This window comes from Hippopotamus amphibius, chromosome 13 (assembly GCF_030028045.1).
Source record: "Hippopotamus amphibius kiboko isolate mHipAmp2 chromosome 13, mHipAmp2.hap2, whole genome shotgun sequence".
Taxonomy (NCBI): domain Eukaryota; kingdom Metazoa; phylum Chordata; class Mammalia; order Artiodactyla; family Hippopotamidae; genus Hippopotamus; species Hippopotamus amphibius.
The window spans coordinates 30,311,460-30,334,145 of record NC_080198.1 but is presented as its reverse complement, the minus strand read 5'-3'; the positions used below and the strand labels follow the sequence as shown (position 1 = coordinate 30,334,145).

General features: G+C 50.0%; 1 protein-coding gene across 2 annotated transcripts in view; it reads right to left on the bottom strand.

The window, feature by feature from the left end:
* The window catches only part of ACOX2 (acyl-CoA oxidase 2), a 29,194-nt gene extending 7,933 nt beyond the window's left edge, over positions 1-21,261 (bottom strand). The window contains exons 1-13 of one of the 2 annotated variants that reach the window (XM_057704551.1): positions 21,216-21,261; positions 20,358-20,540; positions 19,766-19,928; positions 19,404-19,555; positions 18,879-18,986; positions 16,857-16,976; positions 16,416-16,531; positions 15,553-15,725; positions 13,362-13,524; positions 11,667-11,857; positions 9,938-10,117; positions 7,685-7,790; positions 3,677-3,894 (exon numbers count right to left, since the gene is read on the bottom strand). In XM_057704551.1, the coding sequence (XP_057560534.1) occupies positions 3,677-3,894; positions 7,685-7,790; positions 9,938-10,117; positions 11,667-11,857; positions 13,362-13,524; positions 15,553-15,725; positions 16,416-16,531; positions 16,857-16,976; positions 18,879-18,986; positions 19,404-19,555; positions 19,766-19,928; positions 20,358-20,540; positions 21,216-21,261 (1,919 nt within the window). Of the gene's footprint in view, positions 1-3,676; positions 3,895-7,684; positions 7,791-9,937; positions 10,118-11,666; positions 11,858-13,361; positions 13,525-15,552; positions 15,726-16,415; positions 16,532-16,856; positions 16,977-18,878; positions 18,987-19,403; positions 19,556-19,765; positions 19,929-20,357; positions 20,541-21,215 lie in introns of those variants that run through there. The other variant, XM_057704552.1, reaches the window with a different exon arrangement.
* Positions 21,262-22,686: the final 1,425 nt, after the last annotated feature.

The following is a 22,686-nucleotide window of genomic DNA, read 5'->3' as shown; positions in this document are numbered from 1 at the left end:
TTGTGGCATGCATGTGAGATCTAGTTCCCTGACCAGGGATCAAACAGGGCCCCCTGCATTGGGAATGTGGAGTCTTAACCACTGTGCCACCAGGGAAGTCCCCCTGCTATCCTTTTCTTTGTAGTGTTTGTTACCACTTTGCACACTGTATGTTTGACTTCTTTTGTGTGTGTGTGTGTGTGTCTCCTCTCCTCTAGTCTGTGGCGTTTTCAGTCTGAAACACGTATCCTTCATTTGAGGAGTGTTTTCTTGAATTATTTTATTAAGGATTTGCTCCCTTCTGTTTTTCCTGTCTTCTCTCTCTAGACGTGTTCTTCAGATGATGGACAGTCAGGATCAGTCCTCTTACTATTTTTATCTTCTTCCTAGCTTTGTATTCTTGCCTTTTTGCTTTCTTTCTCTGAGATTTCTGCAGCTTTGTCTTCCAGTCCTTCAGTTCAGCTTTTCATTTTCACTATCATTAATTTCGTAGAGCTCTTTCTTTTTGTTCTTTGAATATTACTTTTTAAGAAATGACATTTTTTGTTTTGTGGTTGCCATATCTCCTCTTAACTCTTTGAGGATATTACTGATCTTTCAAAAAAGTGTTCTTCTCCATGAAGATTCTCTTGTATCCTTTGAGTTGCCTTGTTCTTGCTTCTTCTCTTTTACACCAGGGGCTTTCCTTAGGTGTCTGGTGAGCCCTAAGTGTCTGATCATAGGTAAGAGTTGGGCATTAACTAGCTGATTAGAAGTCTGGGTGTGCTTGTTTGTGTGGGGCTCCCTATGGGATGAACTGGGCGGACCATTGGGGGACCTCGGTGTCAGTATCTTTACTTTCTCTCTCCTTTGGGCTGGTCAGATTCTCTAGAGAAGGATCATGTTATTTTCCTGCAGGACACTAGCCTGGCTGCCAATTTGCTGGGAACCAGTGGGAAAAGAGGGCTGGGGGAGAGGGCTGTCAGCTTTGGCCTATAAACAATTATTCAAGCCCCTGTTTTCTGTAGGGTAGCCTGATGTTCCCCATCCTCAACTATGTGTGGTGTCCCCAAGTCTATAGACCCTCTGTTTACCCTTCTGCCAGGGTGCGGTCAGGGAAAGTCTTAAAACTACTGAGAGAGGAGGAGGGGAACTGGGGATTCAGCTCCTTCTGAAATAGACTTTCAGCCCATCCTGTCAGTTTTACCTTCACCCCCATTGCCAGAGGTACATGGTGATAAAGTTCTTGAGGTTCCTTGGTGGTACTTGATTGCTTCTTGGCTTTTCCTACTCCTGGTTTATTATTCAGTTTATTCAGGTCTGCTAAGTCACTGTTTGTCCATCTACTCACCAAATTTCATGTTTCCTCTACTGTTCTCTTTCTTTGTGGATTTATGCCTTTAAAAATTTTTAAATCAACTTGCTGATGTTTTAGTAGGGTTTCAGGAGGGAACAAAAGTAAATGCATATGTTCAACCTGCCATCTTTGCCTGGAAGTCTCCCACCTGAGATTTTTATGACCACTTAAACAACTGAAAACTGTTTTTTGGTCAGTTAATTACCATGATACAGAGAGCTGTTCTTATGTCACTTAGAAGAGTGTGCCATCCTTCGTCATCCTAGAAATCTCAGGCTGACACTGAATAATCGAGGCATGGGGTCATGAGATAGAACTGTTAAAAGCATGGAGTCTGTTACGTACCCAATTACCCTGCAGTACTAGGAAGGTTACTTAGGAACCATAATGTGAGTAAATCAGTTTGTGGGTTTGATGCATGCATAAGTTGTCTGCTTGTGTCAGTGCTGTCTTTCTTGTCTTGAATTGTAGGTCTCTGGGGCCAGGGGAAGCACTTAGCATGCTGTTGTAGGTTAAAAAAAATCATCCTTATAGGTATTAAGGTGATCTTTTGTGTCTCATTATCACTGACAATCAGGGATAGAACATTACTGTCTTCATGTGCTTTTATTTTTTTACTTATTTATTTTTTTAAATTATTTTTTTTGGGGTACACCAAGTTCAATCAACTGTTTTTATACACATATCCCCGTATTCCCTCCCTTCCTTGACTCCCCCCCTCCTCAAGTCCCCCCCCCCACCCTCCCCGCCCCAGTCCTCTAAGGCATCTTCCATCCTCGAGTTGGACTCCCTTTGTTATATATACAGCAACTTCCCACTGACTATCTATCTCTTCATGTGCTTTTAAATGCCAAGCGTTTCAGAAAGTTAGTTACACTTGGGCTTGAACTGTGCAGTACTTAATTATGCTATTAATGGTTCCCACCACTGGATTCTCTATATTAGTAAAAGTTTAATACCTGGGGCATAATTATATCAAATGTAGTTTTGATAATTTTTGAAGATTTAATTGAACAGACATTTACTGACCACCAACTATTAGATGCTTATTTGCTAGGTGCTTATTTGGAGTCATATGTAACATGTTGCATATTGTTAGAAATAAAAAGAACTTGGTCTAGTTTTTTTTTTTTAAACCTCCTTCATGAATATCTTATTTAAAAACAAATTCAAATCTTGGTTTATTTACTGGCTGAGCTGCGTGGGATGCGGGATCTCAGTTCCCTGACCAGGGATCGAACCCGTGCCCCTTGCAGTGGAAGTGCAGGGTCCTAACCACTGGACCACCAGGAAATTCCCCCTTGTTTTTGTTCTTAGTCTTGTTGATAATGTGCACTATTGGAGACTCTAGGGGAAGAGTCATACACACGTGCCATGCCCCACCCAGCCCCCACTACACACAACAAGCATCATATTTTTTTCGGAAAAGGTTGTGTTCTCAAGTTAGCTCATTTTCCATCTTTTTGACAGTGGTTACTAATTAGTATTAATTTCTGTTTCTTCCAGTACCCTCGTCATGTTGGGGCTTTGGTTTTTATATGTATTTAAAGTGATCATTTAGATTGTGTATAAAGTGACAGGATGAAAAGTATTGCATTAATATGCCATGACTCTAAACTGCACTGCATTATGCTGTATATAAAAAGTACATTATCATTTTACAAATCAGTATATGAATAGATTTTAAAATGTGCTCTTGAAGCTGAGAGGGAGTATTAGTGAGTTTAGTCAAGTAAGCATATTCAACAAAGATAAGCACATATTTGAAATAAACAATAGCCCAACCTTCACTTTAACATACAGTTTAAGAGCACAGGCTCTGGAGGCAGACAGGTCCTAGATCGTGCCCAGACCCTCCTCTGGGTAACTGTGACCTTGGGCCCTACGCCTGAATTTCCTCCCCTGTGAAATGGGGAGATTAACAGCATCCACTTCAGAAGGCTCTCAGGATTAAATGAGGTGATGTGTATAAAAGCGTTTGGCATAGTGCCTGGCACACGTAAGTGTTCCCTAAGTGTTAGCTAAGACCAAGACTCATTAATATTATTGATACACATTATTAATGCATAGTGTGCTTTATTTTATTCATGTTTGATAGATTCTGTCATTTCTGGACAGTGTTGAAGAGTTCAGTTGAGGTAGCTAGATAATTTATTCTTAAGCATTTTTAGTTGTGATTTTCCCCCCCATTTTTTTCCTTCATTAATCCATAATGCTTTATGTTGGTGTAATGATACCAGAATGTAAACCTGTCCAGGGCTGTTCCTGCTTTTGCCAGCCCTCCATTTAGCAAGGTTTTAGAGCTGAAGGTTTCAGAGTTTGAACTGAATAGAGGGTTTAGGGTGAAGGGCAGCCACTCACCGGATGAGGAGGAGCAGGTCCAGGTAGGCTTTTCTTGCCATGTCTATTTGGGCACCGGACAGGAAGCCATCATGGAGAAAGTCGCCCATGTTAGTCATGATGCTGTGTAAAGCATAGAGGTCACAGAGGCGTTGGAGCACCTGCTGAATCGCTGGTTGATTTTCCAGTTTCTCCAGAGCTTCTGTAAAAATCTTCACAGTGACATAGTAGAGGTGCGCCTACAAAAACACAAAGATGCGTTAGCCTCTGATTTCTGCCTGGACAAGTCATCCCAGAAGCTTGGCAGGACTGCTGGAAGAAGCTTGCTGTGGCCATGTGTTTCCCAGCAGGCTGGCTCACTGCGTCTAACTGAGCCTTTCTGATGGTGTGTGGGTGGGTGTGCACGCGCATGCCGGGGGCTGGTGGGCTCTGGAACTCGGCCCTCGTTTCCTTGGGACAGTTGCAAGTAGATTTGAAAGTAGAGAAAAAGAATACAAGAGTATAGGAGGCTGACCTGGGGACAGTGGAGGACAGCGTTGCTTTTCTCAGGAAAACAGCTGTTTATTGTCTGCCATGCTCAAGGCAGTGTGTGTGTGTGTGTGTGTGTGTGTGTATATGTGTCTGTGTGTTCCTTGAAGTGAGAGAGTAGAGGTTCAAGATACACACAAAATTTATCCCAGCTAGACGATAAACCCCTTGAGGTAAGCTGTGCAGCCCACGTGCAACAGTCTGGCTTTCTCGGTGGTTAGAATAATACTTTGATGCTGGTTGGTAAGTGACTGCTGCCCTCAACTGGTGAGAACCCCCTCTGCCAGCCAGGCTCCTTTCCAGGGATGCCCCCTCCTCCACACAGCCCAGCAGCTAAAGGATAAATGCCCGCCCGACCCAGCAGGAGGCTTTCGGGACACTGCTTCCCTTAGGTCTGAAGTCCTTTCTGATTGCCCTACTGGTTATTAAGCTCTTCTCCCTAAGACAAATGCACATTATTTTTATCCGGTAGGATATACGGGCTCTACGGAAGGAGAGGGAAGGAGAGCATATAAAGTAGGTCTTCTCAAATTTTTATGTGTGTGCATGTAATGCAGCTTTTGAAATAGCTTCCCAGTAATGCCCTTCCTGCTGGTAGTGACTTGAAGTAGCAAGACTTAGAGGATTTTGAGGGATTGAAGGAGTTCCCCCAGGGGACAAGGAATAGGGGAAGGTCGTTCTAGGCAGTGGGGAGCTGCACGGGCACAGGGCTGAGCTTTGAGGAGGCTGCAGCAATTGAATGGGATAAGATGAGGTGATGATGGGGAACTGTGGAAGTTAGGGTTGGACGGGCAGTTGGGACCCAGGTCAGTGAAGGGCTGTGAATGACATGGTTGGGATTTTATTCTGTGGGAGGCAAGGGGCCACCAAAGTCTTCAACGGGCCAGTGATCTGATGAGGTGTCTCGCTTGGAGTGGATCTGCCTTTCCCAGAGAGGCCTCACGCGGGCGCTAACAGTACCACGTTGCCCCCTGGACGTGGGGTGCTCACAGCCATGCTGGGTTTGCAGCATTTGGATGTAGAAAAGAAGCAGGTGTGCTCTGCTGCCCCTGCTGGGTCAAGCAGTCCTTGGTGTTCAAACTGGACTCCGTTTGGCAAAGCTGGAAACCCTCACTTTTTTTCACTTAGGCCCTGTTTCCCTTTTCTAACCTGAGAGCCACATCCTTAAATTCTCTGGCCCCTGGGTTGAAGAGTGGAGTGGTGAAGAGCTGCCTGAGGGCCCAGGCCTCTGCCTCACAAAGCAGGAGGACCAGAGAGAGCATGTGGCCTCTTCCTTCGGGAAAAGGCTGAGCCAAACCTTGGCATCATGCTCTGAACACAGTGAACTTTGTTTATTGTGTGTGTGTGTGTGTGTGTGTGTGTGTGTGTGTGTGTGTCAGTTTCAGTCGTGCCTCCTCCCTAATTTGGGGGTAGGGATGGGATGTATAGCATTTACACTCTAGGTGGCTCTTTAAGTTGCACATGTATTGACTCATTTAATCTTCACAATAATCCGACAAGATAGGTACTGTTAGTAGCTGCATTTTGCAGATGAGGCCTCTGAGGCATGGAGAGATTAAGTTCCTTGCCCAAGCACTGGCTGGTAAGTGGTAGCAGTGAGATCCAGATCAGGGCGGTCTGCCTCGCGGTAAGGAGCTGCCCTGCATCTCCAGAGCCACCAGAGGCTGAAGCGAGATTATACGGGCCGGGACCAGAATTTAGGCCAGGGTTTGCTGCTGCTTGTCCATCCCTCGGCCACTCCCCCGCCCCGTGTTGCCGTCGCTCTGCCTGCACATTTCTGGTTTCCAGATGAGACCCAGTTGGGTACTTGAGGTTTCTGTAGAGGAGATGGCCTCCCAGAGCACACAGCTCAGAAAGCACAGATTTCCCTGCCCATTGTGACTTTAGAGGCTCAGCTTGGGCACCGCCTTCCCAGGAAGCCCCTCCGCCTTAACACTGAGATTATGCTGCTCTCCCTCTCAGGGTCATTTAACATGAGGTAGCCCTGGCAAGCAGTGTCTGGTGCATTTGAAGGCAGGACCTAGATTTGGAAAGCAGGTGAATAATGGGCAGGTGTGGTTCCTTTCTTTGGTGTCTGGTGAGAGCACAGCCTGTGCTTCCCTTTTTCTGTGTTGATAGGACATTTAACACAGCCGGGAGTGCCTCTGCTGGACAGGGCAGAATGGAAGGTGGCACAGTTAAATACCAGCACCAGTTGATGTGATGGAGGTGGCAGGTCACCAGGTGGCGCTCATGCCTAGCCTGCCTGACCAGCCCTGCCCCCGAGGGCTGCTGCAGAACACTTCTGGGCTCTCCTGTTCTTAGGCTGCTATTTTCTGGGCCTGCTGCCAGAGGATAGAAGTGATCAGCTTGGTTTTCCAGCTGTAGGTAGGAGCAGAGTCCCAGCTGCCTAAACCAGAGCTCAGGAGTCGCTCTTACCTCCTTCCCACCCCACTGCTCTCGAAGCCTGTCCTTTCCTTCCTTACCCTCCATCTCTCTGCACCTGCCCACTTCTCTCCATGCCCACCAGCAGGGTCATGGTCTGGGCCGCCCTCAGCCTTGCCCAGAATGCTGCCGCCTGCTCTGTACTGGCCTCTAGCCTCCAGTCCATCCCTCTGCCTGCAGCCTATATGCTTCTTCTAGAATGAAACTGATGGCTTCACTCCTCTGACAGAAACCCTGCAAAGGATTCCCACTGCCATGAAAACAAAACCCAAACTTCTCACAGGAGTGCTGTAGGTGCCAGGCCTTTCCTGTCTTTCCTCCTTCCTCCTCCCCTCCATCCTATCCTATCCTTTGTCTTCTTCCTTTAGGTTCTCCTTGGAGGGATGGGCATTTCTTTCCAAGCACCATGCCTTTTCTTGCCCCCTCCTTTTGCACCTCTTGATCCCTTTGCTGGAAAACCTTCTTCTCCAAAGCCACGGCCTCCACCCTTTGCCTGGCTAGTTTCAGCTCATCCTTGCAGTCTTGGCCTATATGCCACTTCTAAGAAGGCTTTGTTACTCCTCCAGGTGGATAGACGTGCACCTGCTCTGGGAGCTTGAGGCAGCCTGTATCTCCCCGTTACTGGGCTTTCCTGATCGTAGCCATGTGTGGGCACTGTTGAGCCCCCAGTCCCCAGCCTGATGCCTGGTATTGAGTGGGTGCTCAAATATTTGCTGACTGACTGAATTATGTGCAAACATAAAGCACAGTGGAAATGGAATCAGACACCTAAGGACTGCCTGTGGGGCTAAGGAGAGACTTGACCTGCTTCTCTGTCTGGGAGGAAATATTTGAACAACCTGAAGCAAATCCAATAACACTGCCTCATTACATTTTTTTCCCTAAGAGCTGCCAGCGAGATTGCTTTGGAGTTAAGTCCTTTAATTAAAATACCCTGGACTAAAGCCTTGAAAGTGAAATGAGGGCAGCCACTGAGCAGGGCTGGGGAATAATAGCAGAGTTCAGATTTTCTCAGCAGGACAGCCTGCTGGGGGAACAAAACGGGTCCCTTTCAGGTTTAGTTGATGGGCAGCTCACCTTGGCAGCCTGGAGATGTATGACAGTGGTCTGGTTCCATGCCTCATGCCTGTCAGCCCCGGATTGCATCAGAGTGTGTAAATGATGCACTGAGTCCTTTATGAGCCTAAAGGCCAAAGAAAAAAGGTTCTGTTTCTTAACTGAGTGGGGAAGAGATTGATGACATTTGGTCCCAGGCTGCCTGGGGTCCCACAGAAGTACAAATAATTCCCGTTTATTGACCATTTATTTGTGTTACAAACCTAAATATTTGATATATGTTATCTCTTTAACCTTTTTAAGGGTAGGCATTCCCAATTGCAGTGGGGAACATTGAGTCCTAGAGAGGTTAGTTAACTGGGGCAGAGTCATGCTGCTAGTAAGGAGTGGAGTTGTTTTTAACCTCCCAGCTGTAAAACCTCTTGGCCCTGGGCCAGGCGCCATCCCTTCTTTCTAATGCAGACTCCATCCTGATACCAGTGTTTTCAGGCCATTCAGTTGACTGACTTCCTATGGCTGACCAAGGAGAGTGGTTTTCCTCTAAAGGCTAGTGAAGTCTGTCAGTCACCCAGTCTGCTCCCTACCTAAGGGACCAGAAAAGAAAAGAGAAGAGGAGAAAAGAAAACCAACCCTTGTTCTCCAAACCACAAAACTGGTCATTTGCCATTTAGTTAACCTTCATTCTTTTATTTTCTATTCCCTGCCCATCCACCATGACCCTTGGAATTTGTATGGAAAACAGTTTATTAAGCAATGCTTGTTCTGCTTTGTCATGAGATAGATAAGCACATGTCACATTGAGTTCTAAGCAAAAAGCAATATACGGCCGTCCCCTAGTATCTCTGGGGGGATTGGTTCCAGGACCCCCACAGATACTGACATGGAGCTACTCAAGTCCCTGTGTGACACAGTGTAGTATCGTCGCCTTCCTTATCCACAGGTTCTGCATCCGTGGAAATTAAAAGCCAACTGTGATGGCATTTTAATTACCCTGAGCAGCCTTATTTTGCCTGTCCCGCTACTCCGACTGAAATGGTAGTTCTATGAGGCTTCTTATCAGGCTGGTTTACCAGTAGATCACTAGTGCCTGGAACAGTGCCTGGCAGATCAGGTACCTATTACTAAATATTTGTGGAAAAAATAAATGAATGTCCCCAGTTTGTGATCTTAAGATAATTATTAACCATCTCTGGGACCACAAGTTGGGTTATGAGACCTCTTATTATATACTGAAGCTATTGTTTCCAGGTTGTTTTTGCTGTTTTAGTTGCGGAGGGGCTCAGAAAGTTTCCTTTCCAGGTAGCTAAATCTCTCCATCTTTTCCATGATGGTGTCCGTGTTTGGCCATGACCTCTCTTTATTCCCAGCCCCTGTCATGTTTGGACATTCCTGACATATAATGTTGGACAGTATTTGATGAATGACAGAATGGAGGAGTCCATCTTGTGTGTGTTCCCTGGAGCCTTCTAGACCCTGGAAATAAACATATTCTATTCCTCATTATAGTCATATTTTTGAAAATTATTTTTAGATTGTGGATATTTCATACAGTGAGTACAGTTGTCCCTCTGTATCCACAGTTTCCACATCTTCAAATTCAACCAAGAATCAAAAATATTTGGGGAAAAAAATTCCAGAAAGTTTCAAAAACCAAACTAGAATTTGCAGCACAGTGGTAACTGTTTACATATCATTTACATTGTATTTACACCTGTTTACACAATATTTACATTTTAGTTGGTATTATAAGTAATCTAGAGATGATGTAAAGTAAATGGGAGGATGTGCATAGGTTATATGCACATACCTCTGCATAATATTGCAAATCTGCAAATATCCCATTTTATAGAAGGGACTTGTGCAGGAACCTTGTCCTGGAACCAGTCCCCTGCAGATACAGAGGGATGACTGTATTGCTTTATTAATTAGTATTTACATACTGATACATGTGTAGTATTTTTATATGAATATATTCTTTGTATTGCAAACCACAGTAAGAACCTAAAGATTTTAAAAATTCCTTCTCCTGGCTAGATAGGTGATGTCTCCCTACTGTCTTGATGGGAAGGATGGGAAGGATAGTGGTCCATGGCTGATAGGTGCGAATTTTCTTTTCTCTGCCCCTGGCGGCAGGAGCTGAGAGGACTGAGGAGGTTGGGGAAGGGGGTGGTTTTTGGAAGCGTGTCCAAGAATGTCCACTCAGCCAATCCCAAAGGCCTGAGTGGGAGGGAGCCTGCCCCCAGGTGGGACGGCTGATTTCTCAGCTTGACTCACCTCACTGCCACATGTGCCCAGGCAGTGGTGTAGAGCTGTGGCTGGAGGAAGTCAGCTGCGCTTTGGGCTGGGCACCTGGCCAGGGCAGGTGCAGTCAGGTATGCAACAGACTGAGGGAGAGGCCTCTGCGATGTGGAGCCTGGGGACTCCTGAGCCTGCAGGTAGCTCTTCACCAGAAACCTGCAGGTGAGAGGGTGAGGAGCCCTGTGGGACAGCCCAGCACCCCTCTCCCAGCGTCATGCACTCTTATGCTCCCCGTGAGAGAACCAGGGCCACCCACGTTCTTTCTCAGGTCCCTACTGATGGATACTCTTCACTCCAAAGCCAAAGTGCATACTGAGGCTGTAGTTTCTTTCACAGTGAAACAGGGCTGGAGCTGCGGAGTGCAGACATTCTCAGATCCTGAACATAAACCCTTTCGATATCTGAACAAACAATCTTTTCTCTTGGTTAGGATCTTGTGATTTGGGGATTTATGATGAATTGTACAGTGACTGCGGAAATTAAATTTTCTTAGCTAATAAAAGGATAGATGTAAGATTGTGAACATGCATGGGAGAATTACAGGTGACTCTTAGCTTCTTCCTTGTGATGATCCAGTGGTTAGAGGCTCTGGGTCAGACAACCCTGGATTCCTGTGCAGCTCCACTGAGGCCTATGTGACACTATTACTTCACTTCCCTCAGCCTCAATGCCTCCATCTCTCAATGAGGGTGATAGTCACCTGATAGGGGGTTTGTGAAAACTGAATGAGATAATATTTGCAGAGTGCTTGGCACGGTGCAGGGCATAGAGTATCCAATAGACGATTTTGTATTCCTTTTGTAATTTGAAAAAAAAACCAATGTTGTATATTTAAAAATTTTTAAAGAAATGTTACATAGTGGATTTGCCAGTAAGTTCTTTCTCCCGGCCTGGGGAAGTATTTTCCCTGTATAGCCACTTTGTCAGCCACGAGACCCACAGACATAAGAGAGAGAAAAAGATACCGCTTGCCGTGGGGAGGTGGAATCAGCCATCCCTCCCTGCCTTTCAGGTTGGAGCCTCCTGGTGCAGACCCTGTGCTGAACCTGGGGATGCTGCAGTGAACAAGGCAGGTGCACTGCCTGCCCTCAAGGAGCTCCCCATCACATGAAAATAGACACAGGGAGGGCATCTGAAGGAGGTGTCATTTCAGCTGAGACCTGAAGGATGAGGAAGAGCCAGCTGTGCAACAGGAACCTGGGGGTGGAGAGGATTAGGGGGAGGGAAGTGAGTGCAGGCCCTGAAGAAGAAAGATGTGGCTGGCAGAAGTGAGCAGAGAAGGAGGTTGTGAGAGGGTGGAGGGGAGGCAGGGGCCAGGCCATAAGGTCCTTGCAGGCCACAGTGTGGACTGTGGCATTTTCCTGTGAGCTGCGGGAAGCCATTGAAGAATTTCAAGCAAGGGAAAGATGTGATCTTCTTTAGGTTTTGAAAAGATCCCCCTGGCTGCCGATGGAGGAGGAACCGAAGCGGGGCAGGGTGAAAGCGGCAGACCAGTGAGGAGACTGATGCTGTCGTCCCTGTGAGAGGGGATGACAGCCTGGCTGGGAGCTGCACGAATCTGGGGAGAAGTGGATGGATTGGAGACATAATGTGGGAGTTGGACAGTCTCCAAAAGTCTGCTCCCTCTGTGGGCATCAGATGATGCTTCAACCCAGGCAGAAGCTTGGTGGGGTCCCTGGGGCCTGGGCAGAGGCCTGGGCCTTACCTGGCCGTCTGCAGGTAGAGTACCGTGTTCTCACCCTCATAGGTGCAGGAGGCTGTCACTCTGTTGACCAGGGAGGGCAGGCCGCTCAGCTTCGAGTAGCCGTGTCCACCGCAGGCCCTGCGGCACAGCTCCGTCCCCTGGGTGCAGAGGTCCGACACCATGGCCTTCATACCTGCGCTCAGTGCGTGAAGCTGCAGGAACAGGAAGGGGGTCAAGTGGCATAAGGGGCCCTTCAGTTACAACCATGCTCACCATTCACGGAACGTCCACTGTATGCTGAGCGCAGCTCTGTGAGATAAGAACTGTTTCCTCAGCTCACAAATTTATGAATGAGAAGACTGAGCCTCAGATTATGTGACTCACCCAAGGTCATACGTAAGAGGCAATGTCGCTGTAGGGGCAATAAGAACAAAGGAAAACTGTCTAGGCCAGGATCTCGGGAAGAGAGTGCTTCTGGGATCATTCTCACCACTATCCAGGAGCTGTGGACTTTGCTGGCAAGCAGAGGTTTTGGAGAGCTTGCCTGTGAGGATGCAGGTCCACCATCAACCCACTGTTCTGGGTTGTAGGAGGGGCTGCCAGGCAGCAGACCTGGCTTGAGTTTTTGGTCCTTGAAAATCCTTGCCCATCTTTCAGACTTTCAAGTCCTTGGGAGGAAGGGTTGTGTCCCTTAACCTCTCTGTGCTTCACTTTCCTCATCTGTAAAATGGGTTTACAAATGGTGCCTGCTGTACAGTTGGAATGATTACTGAAGCAATGGTTATAAAGCACGGGGGGGTGGACAAACTGAATCTTAGTGTATATGTTAAGTCCACAGTCCTTTATCTGAGAACCTTGGGGCCAGATGTGTTTTGGAATCAGAATTTTTTTTGAATTTTAGAAAGGTAAAGCAGGGGGACTTCCCTGGTGGTGCAGTGGTTAAGAATCCGCCTGCCAATGAAGGGGACATGGGTTCACTTGATCCTTGGGCCAGGAAGATCCCACATGCCTTGGAGCAGCTAGGCCTGTGCGCCACAACTACCAAGCCAGCACTCTAGAGCCCACATGCTGCAGCTACTGAAGCCCGCACACCTGGAGTCCATGCTCCGCAGCAAGAGAAGCCACCGCAACGAGAAGCCCGCTTACTGCAACAAAGAGTAGCCCCAGCTCGCCACAACTAGAGAAAGCCCATGCGAAGCAACAAAGACCCAACGCAGCCAAAAAAATGTAAATAAAAAAAATAAATTTATATATTTAAAAAAAAGGTAAAGCAGGGCATTTGAGTAGATTATATATAATACCCCTGGAGGAGTCCAGGGTAGCCATGGTGATCCAGTGTATTAATATTTCTGCTGCAAAATGTGTTCACACTCAGTGGGATAAATCAGGTTAATTCGGGTCAAACTGTGCCACCAAATGAGTTCTCAATGACTTTGGTTTTCAGAGCTTTCTGGGTTTCAGAGAGACACCAGGGATGGTGCGCCTGTGTTCTATACACTGTGATTATTTCCCCTAACATGTTTGGAGCTTCCTGGGGGCCAGATGTGGGTGGATTTATATGTCGAGGTACATTTCACCTGGGGGGCCCTGGCATGTTGGAAGTCTGCAGAAGGGGAAAGTGGAAAGAGCCCACGCGATCAGGACTGGGGCTGCTTCCCAGTGGGAGCACAATTTCAGCCACCCTCCCAGCTCCCGCCCCCCAGAGAAAGCAGGTACCTCAGGCAGGAGCCTGAAGTCTCTGTCCAAAATGGAACTGTAGGAGCGACGTAAAAATTCTGAGAGGCTTTCTGCCACGAAGTGGAATGCATAGGCCATGGCCAGTGGAGGAAGGAGTTTCTGCTGCTGTGTCTGGTAGTCCAGGACTTTTGCCTCTGGGTCACTGAGGGGAAGAAAAGCAGAAGATTTAGAAGATTGCTACCTGCCACATCCACCTTCCCATATCCCCAATGCCATAAAAGCCTTAAAAACTGACAGTTTTTAATAACTCACTGCAAAACTTGACCTAGACTGACATGAGGCTAGTAATAATCTTAAAATTCCATCTAACATGAATATTCACACATTTCACGGCAGAAATAGTGACACGTTTGCTTACAGGTGCTGCCCCTTGTGGAGGTTTACAAAACTACAGTATATGCACCGTATTAACCTGCTAAAAATCTGGAAAGTTCTGAACTCCAACACATCTGGTCTCAAGGATTTTGGGGGAGCGGTTGTGGCCCTGAAGCCCTGCATATTTGAGCATTGACCTTTCACTGTGCAGGTACCTGTGCTGTGTGCTGGGAAATAGGCGGAACCTAATTGATAACTCTGAGGCTGTGCCCTTGGGTTGGATGGCATCTGGAGGTAGGCATTGCATCTGCCTTGTCTGTTGCTGTGTCCTCAGTGCTTGAGACTCTGTGCAGCATTAGGGGCCTGCAGTAACTACTTGTGGATTGAAATAGACTGTGCATGTGAGAAGCCTCCCATGGCTTATGGGGAGAAACCTGGTGTATCTGCTCTGGGCCAGCAGCACCTCCACTGGACACGTACTATTATAACCATCCTTTGGACATTTATGGAACCCAGAAAACAGCTCCTACAGCACATCATTGGCAATACCTTCTCCCCAGCTCCCCTGTCCCCCAGAGGGGACTCCCTCAGCCCAGGATTCTGAAGCCAGGCCAGCTGAGAGTGCTTTGTGTTTGCCAGTAAAGGACCCTGGGCTGAGGGCTTGGCATACTTCACTGAGTTTCCGCCCTAACACCCACCTGGAAGAGCGTTTTTGTCACGCGCCTTTAGTAGATGAGGAAGCTGAGGTGGGGTGGCTAGTCGAAGCTCCCACAGCTAGCAAGTGGCTGAGCTGAGGGTGGCACCAGGCCTGCCTGGTGTTCGACCCTCAGTCCGCTTTGCATTAGATAACTCTGGATCCTTGAGCCCACAGTGTGAAACACTACCAGACTTTTAGACGTTCTCAAGTTCCAGTCCTGGTGATCTCCCTCTTACCTTTACAAGTAAGAAAATAGGCCCAGAGAGGGCAAAGGACTTGCCCAGGGGCACTTAGTAGAGTTGGGGCCAGAACTGCCAGGCTGAAGCTCGTCTCTGCCCTGTGAGTTCTGTGAGTTATGCGGTGCCCAGCCCCACCCTCTCTCCCTGTGCTCCCACTGCGGCCCCCTGTGCCGAGACTCCAGTTTGCTGCATCCTGGGTGTGTGTCCATTTGGGACATATTTATCCTGAAAAATCATTTGTTTGCCTAAAATTGAAATGTAACTGGCAGTCCTGTATTTTTGTTTGCTGAATCTGATGTGTGTGTGTGTGCGTGCACACGCACATGCGTGTGTACACATACTCACATTAAAGCAGAGGGTACAGTCGGCCCTTTGGTGCCATGGAGTAGACGGACTATTAGACACAACCACATACAACGTGGATGCAGACGCGGACGTACCATGGTCGGGTGACAGTCACAACCAGACAGAACCAACTTCAGCCAAATACGGTCTGATGTGACAGCTGGGGTTTTCCAGATACAATCATTCACACCTGACAGAACAACCTCGGGAGCCACATTCACCTATAGCTTGTCGCCCAACCAATGCAGATACACTCAGCCAGCCACAGCCTACCGGACCCGGTTGGACAAACTGAGTCGGATCTGGTGGTACAGGGCCAGAGACCCAAGATCACACAGAGTCCGATGGGGCCAGACACTGACAGACGTAGCTCGGGCCAGCTGGTCAGCGAGGATTAGAGAGAGCCAGATAGAGACCCCACAGACTGGAAGGGCCAGGGCCGGGGGAATATGCGTGCAGGGTGGGCTAACGTGTGCTCCCAGCACCGAGCTCCGGCAGTGGGTGGGTGTCAGGGGGCAGGCATTGTGGGATCGAGGTGGCCTGGGCTGCAGTGGCTCTTCCCGGCGCCCCTTGCCTGGGCCGGAGCTGGGATTGGCGGCGTATGACCGAGTAGCGGATGGCAATGACGCAGGCCTTCTGCAGCAGCGGTGTGGCCTCGTCTCGCAGTATGTCCACCCGCACCACCACCATGCCGAGGTAGTTGCTCTTTGCTGCTCCAAGCTTGGTGTAGGTGCCATCTGGCAAGACCTGGTAGACCAAGGACCGGCAGTGGGTCTGAGCCAGGGCTCCCCAGCCTTCCCCACACCCATAACTGTGGTCCTCCATGTCCTGCAGGCACCACAGTCCTCAAACTGCTCTCCCTGGGCAGACACAGCCAGCCGCCAGCCAGAATGTGTGGGTACGGCCGTTGATTGTTAAAACTGAAACACTCCTGTGCTTGTTGCTAAATAGCCACTGCCCAAGTGCCTTGGTTCACAGCTCCTCTCCTGGGACACCCCGGACCTCCCCACAGTCCACCGCTCCCCACATTTCTATGGTAATGCCTGGCAAAATGGGGACCTCCGGAACGTCCTCCAGCACTCGGCTGGTGTCTGTTCAGTGATTGGCTGTGTTCAGGCTGCACTGCAAGTAAACGTGTGCATCCTCCTCAGCCCGTTCCTCTCCCTCACACTGCCTGGCCACCCCACCCCATGACTGCTCTGCCACCCCATGAGGTGAGCATTTATCCATGAGGACTCTGAGGTTCAGAGAGGCCAAGTGACTTGCCCAAAATCACACAGCTCCTAAGCTGGGGTTTTACTCAGGTCCGTGGGACACCAGAGCCTCTCTGGGAGGGGTGCCCCAAACTCAGCTCTGTAGAGAGGCAGCAGCAGCCTACTGGGTGCCTCTGTCCTCTCTCCAGGCAGGGCAGGCTTGCAGCCTCCCCGGGAGCCTCACCTGGGCAAAGCGATTCAGCATGTTCTCCCTGGGGATCCGCACATGGTCCAGTTGCAGGAAGCCATTATCTGAGTGGTCAAAGTCCATCTTGGGCCCAATGTCTCCAACAGTGATTCCTAGGAAGAGATAGAGGTAGGAACGTCCATCAATTGACTGCTTGTATGTCGGGTACCACACACCCACAGTCCAGTTCATCTGAGCCTCCCAGTGGCCTGTGACATTGGGGTCATTACACCTGTTTGCAGGTGACCACGCTGAGATCAGGTGCTGAACCTTGCTCACAGTCACCTAGCCAGTTAGTGCCAGGTCTGTGCAACTGGACTCCTCCCTACCCAAGGGGAGATATGGCCCAGTTTCTCCCATGGACCTCTGGGGCCCCAGGACAAGGAGGCCTGGTGGGGTCTCCTGGCAGGGGTCCAGGAGGAAGCAGCATGAGCTTACCTGGCAGTGGGCTGTGGTCCTCGAGGCTCCGGATGGGCACAATAAAGGCATGCATGCCCTGGCGCGTCCCTGAGCAGATCAGCTGGGCCTGGACCAGGGCGTGGGTGGCTGAGTGTCCCACTGGAGGCAGAGAGGTGAAAAGCCCAACGTGACCCCTGAGGTACGGGGCAGGCAGGCTAACATTCCCCATCAGGACCTGGGGTGTGGGCACCGTCTGTGAGGAGGACTGGTGTGGTGGTGTGGGGAAGGGCAGGACCCTCCACGAGGCTGGAATGGGGCTTTGTTTGATCTACCTCAGGGGGTGTGGTCGGGGAGGACACACGAGGAGCCTGGAGTGTTTTCTGGAGGAGCAAAGGGTGTTTTCTAGGAGAGACACGGAGGACAAGGTGTGCGAAGCTGAGGGAACAGCGTGCTCGGAAGCTTGAGGACTGCCCTGGTTTGGCGGGGCCAGGCAGTGGCGGTGGGGGCAGCCGAGGGGTGCTTGGTCAGGACGCCGCTTGATGCACAAGGCCTTGACCCGTCTTTGGAAATGGCTGGAACCACCCGGGGGGCTTTACTGTGTGTCTGGCTCTAGAATGCACTGCGTTGGAGGGACTTATGGAGACTTGGTGGCTGGAGGTACAGGGGATTCTGTCTAAATGTCAGGGTTACATAGGAACCACCCTGTGACACACAGGCAGGTTGCCCATGGGCTAGGGAAGGCTCAAGGAGGCTGATGGAGATCTTGAGGGGACCAAAGCCCTGCATGCCCTCTGGCTGCTCTTTCTTCCAAAGGCAAAGCTTGACAAAGGCCATGGATTTTAATGAAAACACTCCAAATGGCGCAATCGAGGAAAGCTTGGCATCTTTTAAAACTTGTTTCTGCTACAGACTTCTGACTGAAGCGTGTGCTCTTGAGTCGTTTTCTTGGGAATCAAGGAGACAGGAGTTTCACATCTTAGTGGTGAGGTATGTCTGTCAGGATCTGTGGTCAGAACTCGGGTCCCAAGTCACAGGTAGATGTGCACATTGCTGCCCCCACCCCCGCAGATGGGCACCTTTGAGACCTCAAAAAGTCACTGATCACAAAGAGGGGGAACTGCCCCCAAAGAGCCAAACAAATCTAGCAGTGACTTGCAAAAGGCACTGTGGAATTAACAAGCCTTTTTTTTTTCTTTTTCCTGTCCTCAAAAACCTATTAATGCCTCCCCACCCCCACACCACCCCCAGCCCCAAGCGTTGTTCTCTTACTTCTCTGGCCTGTCTCTCCACGTCTTTCTCCTTCTCTGAATCTCTATCCCTCTCTGTCTCTCTCTTTCTGCTTTAGTTGGACTCCTCACATTTGTTGTATTTTTGTCCATGTACGTGGTCACCTAATCTGTCTCCAGGTGCCACAGATGTGTCCTCAGAGATGTATCCTCAAATCGGAGGAAGAGGGCCCTGGTGGAACCCCGCTCCTCGGGGCTTGGCAAATCACTGAGGCTCTGGGAAGCGCGGTGGGTGTTCCCTTCACCTGGTGGCCACAGGGGGTGGTGTGGTATCAGTGGCCTGATTGGCGCTGGGGGTGGGCCTGAGCCTTCCTGAGTGTCTGGAGCAAGGGAAGGGAGGGATGTGTTTAACCTCGACTGTCTGTGTACCCTGAGTGCTGGCTGGTGGCAAGCTTAATCATTAACCTGGGAGATGAGAGGAATGGGGGTTGTGGGGAGTGCCTGGGACTAGGCCAAGTGTGTGTGGTGGAGGTGGGGGCAGTGTGCATGTGAGAGAGGCCTTGACCTCATCCCCCAAAGTCTGAGTCAGTTTTCCTAGCTATTTCAAAGTTCCCTCAGGGGCACCTCAGCCACTCACTGGTGAAGTTCTTCATATCTCACCTATATTACTGTGTAAGAACCTGGAGCTCAGGGAGATGAATTGACTTGCCCGAGGTCACCAGCCTAGAACAGGGAATCAGTCTGAGGTCTGTTGGACCTCAAAGTCAGTGCTATCCTGATGTCCAGCTTTGTTCTCCTTGGGGGCAGGTGGGGCTGGGGATGAAAGGATACTCACGGTCCCCAGGCCACCACTTGGTGGCAGTTATCGTGGGGCTGTGCACCACAAACTCCTGGGTGGCAGCATCGTAGGTAGCTTCAGTTTCCAGGCCCTGAAGATGTGTCCCTGAGAATCAAGGAGGGGAGTTAGACATTGGGCCAGGGTGGGAACGTCACCGGGGCAGCCATGTCTAGGTTGGCCTGGAGCTCCCAGGCATCAGCCCAGTATGGAATGGGGGTAGCTCCCAGCTGTATTCACAGGCATTTCTCTCCTTTCACGGGTGGGCTCTTCGGGGGACACGTGGCCAGCCCGTGGTAAGGAATGGTGGCTGACATTTCCAGAAGGAACGATTTGCCCCACAACTAGCTTATACAATATGGTCGTGTAAATTAGAAAAAATCACCCCCTCCTCAAAACCTTTAACTGCTACCTGCTGTAACATCTTCATATTAAATACATAAATCTATGACTAGTAAGCTGTCCCCGGGCCCTCTGGAACTGTGCAGAGCATAACCTGTACTGCCCGCGGCAGCCCCGGCTCACCGTGCCCCAGTTCTGTCTGCGCGTATGTCACAATGATCTGTAACTTGTTGCAGAGTGGGCCCCACTTGGCGATCTGCTCCTCTGAGCCCAGGCTCTTGAGGGCTTTCTGGAAGACAAATTGTGTCCCTAAAGCCAGATCTCCAGAAACGCTTCTGTGGGGGAGAGACACAGTGGTTGAATGGCCCATTGGAGATAAGGGGCCAGGTACCCTCAAGCTGGCGGGGTACAGGAGGGAAAGGGCACCTGATATCTTGGTTTCCCAATAAGTAGTGCCTTTGTTGGGAAAAATAGCTCTTGGGCTGGGTTTTCTGGGGGATCCCAGGTGAATTCCTCTCTGGTGGGGCTACCCTGGGAGTGAGCACCTGCCAGCGTAATGTAATTCTTGACCGCCTTCGGACCAGCCCAGGCGCTGTGCTAACTTCTGGATGTGGAATTTCTTCTTAACAGCGGCTTCGTAACGCTCGTTCTGGGTCATGAAATAATTATCCTTCAGGCTAAGCTCTGGGACACTGTAGATGATGCTTTCTGTCAGGGAAAGAGAACAGAGGGCTTAGAGTCCTGGGTGAGGTTCCTGGTACCTACAAATCTTCCCATCCACTTGCCTCATGGATGTGGAAAGGAAGTCAAACATTACTGTCATTTTACAGATGCAGTGAATGGGGTCCAGAGGTGGGAAGGTGACTTGCCCAAGGTTACAGAGCTATGCAGTGGAAGAATAAGGACTAGCATCCAGGTCTTCTGCTGCCTAGGACTCTTCTATCCCTCAGGTTGGCTCAGGGAATATTGACATGTTAAAAATGCCTTCGTGGTCCAGAGGAATGAATCTCTAATAGTGGAATTTTGAGAGCAGAGTTTGTTAGTTGAAGGTGGGACTGCTACTGAGGGACTCTTCTTCCAAGAAGAGTGTGTGCTCTGTGCACAAAGCAGACACTCCGTTCCCCAGCCTCCTCTTACCGACTTTCCTCCGGAGTGCAGTGTTCTGGGCACCTCCATCGAGGATGTTGGTGAGCTCTTCCACGTTGAAGGACTTCAGGTGCCTCTCGCTCTCTATGTCAGGGTGCACTTGGCTGCTCCAGGTGTTCCCCACTGACGCTCGGCACGCTGGACTGCCCATTCTAGCCCGGGGCTGCCTGGTGTCTGAGAAGAGATACTTCTGGCCTGGCCGCTCTGAGCCTTGGGCTGTGCTAAGAACCTGTGTGCAGGAGGAACGGCTCAGGGCTGAGTGTCCGCTAAGGCCTGCTTTGGAGGAAAGCAACTTCCCTTAAATGCTTGCGTGCCACTCCACCCCCACACTCTTCCCTGTTGTGCTTGGCTTTGTACCAGGCACTGTCCAGGACTGTGCAGTAATTGCTCAGTAAACAGTCGTTCACTGTGTTCTAGCCCAGGTTTGGACAGGGTCTGATGGACTGGGGGAAATTGTCACAAAAAGTTAATGAAGGTCACATATGAAGAAATTCATGGTAGAGAGGTTAAGTGCATGGCCTCTAGCTGCATGGCTAGAGCTGGCCAGGAGTTGGATTGGGTCCAAGCACAGAACACATGCTGCGTCCATGCTACAGCCCCACCTGGCAAGGTCGCTGGGGGGCCTGTGAGCTCATTCATAGGTCCCCTAAGTCCCAGGTTCATTTGGCCCATTTCTCTCGAGCCTTGAGGGATACTGTGGAACTGAGGGGAGGACGCTTGCTCCTTGCCTGTGACGTGTTCCCCCCCTGGAACCTCTGTGTATCCCCCACAGCCACGGTGGACGCTTCACCCTTCGCCGCAAACCCTTAGAGCCCCTGTTCCCCCCACAGCAAGGCAACCAGCAGGTACCGTCCATTCTGCTTCTTGAGTCTTCCAATCCGTTTGTTCCATCCATTCCTTCGGCTACCACCGAGGCCACCATCGTCGCTCACCTGGCCGCAGTGCCTCTCACCTGTTCTCCCGGCTGCCAGGGTGCGCTCTTAAACGGCAGGCACGTCGTTCACCTGCCCTGCTGGGAATCTGGTCCTTGGGGCTCACTGTTTGTGGATTGGAGCCCGTGCCCTCTGCCATTTCCCCACCTCTCCCCCCTTGCCCCACATCCACCCACGGTGCCCGCCCAGGCCTCCTCTCCCCCTCCTCCTGCCCTTTGCCCCTGCCGTTTCCCTGGTGTTCCTAGTGAGCCCCAGCCTCCAGGGCCGCCTCCTCTAAGAAGCCTTCCTCATGGCAGTGCCCCCTGGGAGAACCGAGCACCCCTCCTGTGCCCCCGCTGGGTGCTGTCAGAGTGGATGATAAGGAGCCAGTCCTTATTCACTCGAAGGCCCCTCTCCCGAGGCAGTGAGTGCCTGGAGGGCCAGCTCTGCTCTTTTGGGTCCCAAGAGCCTAGCTCCCAGGAGGCATGCGATAGCTCTTTCCTACAGGTGGCCACTGTTTTGATTCCTATTCTTCCTCACCACAACCGTGTTATTTATAGAGAGGACAGGACCCTCGGGAAGAGAGGAGACTTTGTAAGGTCATGCAGCCACATGGGGCAACTGGAATTCATACACAGGCTTACAGACCGATACCCCTACGTGGGGTGTGCTGACAAAGGGCCTGGCATGTTCGAGGAGCCCCCATCATCTGCCACCTGGGTCCCTGCAAGGCCTTCTGGCCTGTCTCCTCTCTTCCTGCCCCACCTCCTCCCTGCCTCTTCCTCCCTGCGCTCTAACTGCTGCTGCCTCCTTGCTGTGCGCGAACGTGCCCGGCCTCATCCCCTCACCCTCCGTCCTCTAGAGGCTGGGGCTGTGTCCTCTGCCTGGACCACTCTTTCCCCGATGTCCTCATGGCTCCCTCACTACCTCCTCAAGTCCTTGATCCATGCCGCCTTCTCAGTGAGGACCACCTGATCAACTTTTTCTCTCTCTTTCCCTTTCTCTCTTTCTTTCTCTTTCTTTTTTCTTTCTTTCTTTCTTTCTTTCTTTCTTTCTTTCTTTCTTTCTTTCTTTCTTTCTTTCTTTCTTTCTCTTTCTTTCTTTCTTTCTTTCTTTCTTTTCTTTCTTTCTTTCTTTCATTCTTTTTCTTTCTTTCCTTCCTTCCTTTTCTTTTTTCTTTTCTTTTTTCTTCCTCTCTCTTTCTCTCTCCCCCTCTCTCCCTCCCTTTTTCTTTCTTTTATCACATCTTTATTGGAGTATAATTGCTTTACAATGTGCAGTTTCCAAGCACAACAAAGTGAATCAGCTGTATTTATACATATATCCCCATATGCCCTCTGTCTTGAGCCTCCCTCCCTATCCCACTCCTCTAGGTTATCACAAAGCATCAAGTTGATCTCCTTGTGCTA